Below are 6,103 nucleotides of genomic sequence, written 5' to 3' on the forward strand. Positions count from 1 at the left end.
AATCAGTGTGTTTAGTTTTTATTTTTTAAATTAAATTTTTTAAAAATTAATTTTTTTTTATTTTTAAAAAATATTTTTTAAATTTTAAATATTTTTTTTTACTTTTGCCAAAATGCCAAATAATGCCAATGTTACATTTATGGTATACAACCCAAAAAAATGTGTGTATAATAGCATGACCCATTTAAGTAGTACATATACGTAGGACTAATGATGATGCTCCACGACTCACATGCTTGGTAAATACGAAAGCACCACGATGTTAAACAATTGTCCTCATAGGGCGGCTGCTACCTTATCAGTCAAAACCCCTGGTTGACTCCCCCCCACCCTTCTCTCTCTCTCTTTCTCTCTCTCTCTTCTATATAATGTAGATGATCACCCTCTCTCTTTCCCATATTCAAACACACCACAAAAGCCCTATTATTCTCTTTCCAACCCCACACCACACCTCCCCTGTCTCCCTCTCTCTTTCACACACACACAATCAATCACACATATTTCCAACTGTGTATGTATAGGTGACCAACTGTGTATGGCGCCCAAGGAAAAATTGGCCGGCGGAGCTGTGAAGGCCACCGCCACCGCCGCCGCGATAGGCAAAGAGGCGCATTTTAGAGGCGTACGGAAGAGGCCGTGGGGCCGCTACGCTGCCGAGATCAGAGATCCCGCGCGCAAGAGCCGCGTCTGGTTGGGGACCTTCGATACGGCGGAGGAGGCGGCCAAAGCCTACGACACCGCCGCCAGAGAGTTTCGCGGTGCTAAGGCCAAGACTAATTTTCCTCAACCGGAAGAGAATAATAATGTGAAGATCAATGAAATCAAGAAAGTGAATTGTAATCGGAGTCCGAGTGAGAGCAGTACCGTCGAGTCTTCGAGTCGCGAAGGCTTCTCTCCGGTGCGGATGGTCGATTCGTCGCCTCCGCTCGATCTCAGTCTCTCTCACGGCGGCGGATTTACCGGATTCGGCACCGCCGCCTCTAGGTTTCCGTTTCAGCAACCTCAGTTTCATGCTTCTCCGCCGATCGGAGTTTTACCTACGGCCGCGAATCAACTCTTCTATTTTGACGCGATTTTGCGGTCAGGGAGGATGAATCAGGACTTTCTTCGAGATCTCCAAAACCAGCGGATGAAGGCGGCGGCGGAGTTCCGCGTCGCCGCTCACGGCGGTGGGGCACAAAGCGACTCCGACTCATCATCTGTGATTGACTTAAACCTCAACGACGTGAAGCCACACAGAGCCCTATGCATCGATCTCAACCATCCTCCGCCGCCTGAAACCGCCTGACAACCCCCGCCGGCGACGGCGTGATCTCATTTTTTCGGCACTTGTTTATTTTCAATTTTAATCTTCTATAATTAGTTTTCGGTGATCTCTGATCTTCCGGTCAACGATCACCGTAGGATCTGATCTTTTTTGCAACAGAAAAAGTCTCTCGCTGTTGTTGGTAGCCAAGCACTGATGTGCGTCTGATGTAATCTCTACTTAAATCAAAATTTTATGCAATGAAACAGCTGATTATTTTCCCGACACTCGATCTTGTTAAATTACTTTTATCTTTTACTTGGATCTGAATAATTGGGACTTGATCGGCGGTTAACCGGAGGGTCCGGTTGGAGCGTGAGATACTTTGGGTACGGTTATGCACGTGTGGTACGGTTTTCTCTGAGTTGAAGGATGGGGGGGGTTGGGTTCAAACTCCGACGAGGCTGCAAAAGCCGCCACGTGTCGAAGTTTCTGTTTCAGTTGATGAAACGTAAGGGATACGTATATTCAGGGGTTCCAAGTACGTTCCGTATACTACTACAGCTCATGTCTTTGATCAGCTTGAAATATTTTTACTTGATTCCCTTCATTTTTGTTTTTTAGAGATAATTGGGAAGATAGGTTTGAGTTTGAGTTTGAGATTGATTGCAGCGCCTCTGTTTGGAAAGTTTGTTGTTTTTTTAATTTTTTGACTTTTAGTTATTTTAGTCTGTGTTAAAAAAATTTTGATTTGGGAAGAATTTTTTGACTTTTTAATTTTTTTGATTTTTTTTTATGAAAAAAGAGTAATGATTAAAGGTTGGATGTGATGTTTTATTTATTGTGATTAAAATAGTTTATTTTATCTTTTATGATTAAAATAGCCCTAAATCTTCCTGCCAAACGGAGTCATATGTTAAGATTTTTTTTTATATATAATTTTTCTTACTTTTTATCTCCCAAAAAGAAAATAAAAATAAAAATAAAAAGATGGATTAAATGATTTTGCATTCCTAAAATATCATTATGCATTCCTAAAATATGTGATTAACATCATTTTGGTCCCTATTTTTCAAATTTTTTTTTTCTTTTTATCCCTAAAATTTTAATTTGAGTCCAAATTGTCTAATTATTAATAGGTATTAATTTCCTTATCAAATAAAAGGTTGGTTTGAAATGTGAATTGGTTTTTTTTAAATATTTTAGTATGAGTTAAATAGTCTCGTTTGAGATGAATTTTTTTGATTTTTTTAAATTTTGTGCAAGAAAAAATAAAAAGATTATGATTTAAATGTAACATTTTATTATATTAATTTTTAATTTATTTTGTCATTTTATAATTATTTTAACCTAAAATTGGGATGCCAAACGGAGGCAAAGACCATCATGTACATTTCAACGCCCCTTATTTTATTTATGGGTAAATTATAAATACTCTTTTGAGATTTGTTTAAAATATAAATTATCTTATGTAGTTTTGAAAATTATAAATACTTTCTTGTTAAAAAAAATTTATTTAACAGAATTATTTAAAAAAAAAAATTTATAATTACTCTCCTATATAATAATAAAATTACTTAAATTATTAATTAAAATATACTTATAATATCATTACAAATTATTAATTAATTTAATATTTTATTAATAAAATAGATAATTTGTTATAAAATTAAAAATTTAAAAAAAAAATTAATTTTTAAAACACATGAGATAACTTATATTTTAAGCTGCTCCCAATTTTTGTATTTGTGATTTACCCTTCATTTATTTCCTCTTCAACCATAACCATCCCTCATTAATTACCCTTTTCCCTTATCAGTCGCCACCTATTGCCTATTATAGCAAAGCTACTGCTCGATTTCTCTCTCTCTCCCTTTCTATTCTTAGGGTTGGTTTAGCGTGTGGGTTGATTTTTTTTTTTGTATTTTTAATTATTTTAATTTAGAATTAAAATTTTTTATTTAGGATAAGTTTTTTATTTTTTTGATTTTTATTAAAAAAATAATTATAATTTATATATGACATGTTATCTTATTAATTTTTTAATTTATTTTATCTTTTTATTACTAAAATAACTTTTTTAATTTCAAAATTTACTATTGCAAACGAGTGCTTGTTATAACCCCCCACTTCCTCATTCCTAGATCTTTTTTCATCCATTGCTGCAAGTGCCCTACCATCAATCTCTGTTACATCTGATCTCTTATCATCGACCTTTCTTTGTCATCATATTCAGACTAGTGTTACCGAATAAACTACTTATATTCGGGTCTATATTATCGAACATTATAAAATAATGTAAAGTTTTATGTCGGTAAACAAAATCAAAATTTAACAAACAAACATCAGTACAAATCAATCAATTTGTATTGGCTATTTTTGACATTTCAAATGTTAAAAATATAATTTAAATGTGTCAGTAAGAATTTGCAAAATTTTTACAGATAATAAATATCAATTTTTATCAAGTAATTGTGTAAGATTCTTTCAATCTCAATAAAAAGGACTTTATTGTGTTGTATTAAAAAGATAAACCAAAATTTTAATTCAAATTCGTAACAAAATTGGGAATGAGAGACTAGGCAGAAATTGAAATTAATTAATTAAATAAATAATTACAAAATGTTATATTTAGTAGGAGCAACTTCAAAACTTTTAAATCGGCCAGATTTTGGAATTACAAGTCTAATCTATTTTTATGAAATGTAAGTATAGTGCATAAAAATAAAATGTAGAAATTTAAAGATAAAGGAAATTGACAAATGATAGCATTAGAGTTAAAATGGTTTGATATGTTCTAAATGCCCCTTTATTTTAAGGGGGGATTTACCAATAAATCTCAAAATTTGAACTTATGAACCAATTGGTCCCATTTTTATTTTATTAAACTGTTTAGTCCCATTTAATTGTGAGGGACGTAATTACCCTTATGTATCCTATATTTGATGCGGCTGGGGGCTTCAAGATTGGGTGATGCGCGTGTGTGGCTCACGTGCGCGATTAGTAAAATGGATGTGTGGTATGTTGCATGTGATACACTGCCATGGCGTCACACAATGGCAAACCGCTGTAAGGGATTTATATTTGGGCTGGGCATTCTCTCACTCTTAGCATTCTCTCTCTCTCTCACATAGAGACCCAGCCACACACATAGCTCCTCTCTCTAGCAGACACAAGACGCCATTAACACACACAACAGCAGATCGAACACATGTGATTCCATATCGAACACATTGAACATCATCGAACACATCATCATCCGAGGGCGATGGCGCTGGCGATGGCGCTGGCGATGGCTTCAACACATTGAACACACTGATACATCGAACACATCGAACACACTGATACACACAGACACACAGATAAAACACATCGAACACCATCAAACACACATGTGATTCCAGATCGGACAAATCGAACACACTGATACACGCACACACACAGATGGAAGACACTGATACACGTAGACACACAGATGGAACACCATCGAATGCGACCTGGGGAACCTCTCGAATAGTCTGGACCGGACTGACCCAGATCTCGGAGGACGGTTCTGGTTAAAGCTCTGGTTCTAGGTCCGGTCCAGCGCCTTAGGAGGAGGAGGAAGATTGTCTTCTTCCGGATCTTCAACGACCCGGATCAAAACTTCATCGGTTGGGTTTTGGGGGTTCTGGGTTTCCTCCGGAACATCGATCTGGAGATTGAAATCTGGAATTTGCAGAGTCTCACCGGGTTGAGGAACGAGATCGGCTCGGAAAACCGGAAAAGTCACATGAGAATTGAGCCAAGCATCGATGCATTCGGGGTGAAACACATGGTCGCATTTGGGGATCAATCTGAGATTCTCAACGTCTTCGAATTCATTGAGACAAATACATGGTCAAGCCCTCTCAAACACACTGATGCACGCAGACACACAGATGGCTTCAACACACACTCACACACACACACACATTGATACACACACACACGCGCGAATCTCTGAGGGTGTGCCACACCGGAATGAAAGTGGGACCAAATCAGTGAACCAAAAATGACAGTTTGTAAATCAATGAAAGGGCACTCTCGTCCACAGAGTGAAACAAAAATGAAAAAAAAAAAAATAAAAAGGACCAAATCAACACACCAGTAGGACTATTTGGTATAATAGAATAAAAGTGGGACTATTTGGTATAACAGTTTGTAAAGTAGGATTTATTGGTAAATATTCCTATTTTAAGATAAAATATCCAAAATGTCCTAGAAGTATTAAAATTTGTTATTCAATTTAATGGTTCATCTCAAAATTAATCCTTGAAGCAATGTTTTAAAAACCGGACCAGTGAGTGAACCAGAAAAATGATCGGGTGGACGGGTCACCGGTTCAACCGTCGGGTTGAACCGGAATCGAACCGTGACGTCATAAATATATTAAAATTATATTTAAATAAAAATATAAGTAATAAAATTATAAATTAAAAATTTTAATAATCTTAAATATTTCTCTTAATATTTTTTTTATTAAAAAATATAAAAATATATTTAAAAATATTATTAATTTTAATTTTGGAAGAAGAAATCAAATATTCAATATTCAATATTCCCTCCATATGATTTTAATTCAAATAATTTGATTGAAAGAAGAGCAAAAATTTTGGAGGGATATCAAAACTTTAAGTTTCCCTCCAATAGATTTGATTGAATCCCACATAGATTTCTTGAGTTTTTTTGGAACAATTTTTTTCTTATAAATAGATAGAGGCTTTCACAATAATTTCAAGCTCTCAATGGGATTCCTCACAAGAGGAGACCCTTAAAAGAGAGTTTCCAATTAAATTTTTATTATATATATATATATAAAATAAGAAAGAAAGAAAA

The 6,103-nt window shown here is 35.1% G+C and overlaps 1 protein-coding gene across 1 annotated transcript; it reads left to right on the forward strand.

Annotated features, from left to right (window-relative positions):
- Positions 1-218: 218 nt before the first annotated feature.
- On the forward strand, positions 219-1,533 carry LOC114307084 (ethylene-responsive transcription factor 4). Its single transcript, XM_028252449.2, has one exon. The coding sequence runs from the start codon at positions 536-538 to the stop codon at positions 1,286-1,288; it is 753 nt and encodes a 250-aa protein (XP_028108250.2). The 5' UTR covers positions 219-535; the 3' UTR covers positions 1,289-1,533.
- The last annotated feature ends 4,570 nt before the right edge of the window (positions 1,534-6,103 follow it).

This window comes from Camellia sinensis, chromosome 9, assembly GCF_055761805.1.
Source record: "Camellia sinensis isolate YWXY chromosome 9, ASM5576180v1, whole genome shotgun sequence".
Taxonomy (NCBI): Eukaryota; Viridiplantae; Streptophyta; class Magnoliopsida; order Ericales; family Theaceae; genus Camellia; species Camellia sinensis.

Coding starts and splice junctions, on each gene's coding strand:
- LOC114307084 (XM_028252449.2), top strand. CDS start 536: ATGGCGCCCAAGGAAAAATTGGCCGGCGGAGCTGTGAAGGCCACCGCC.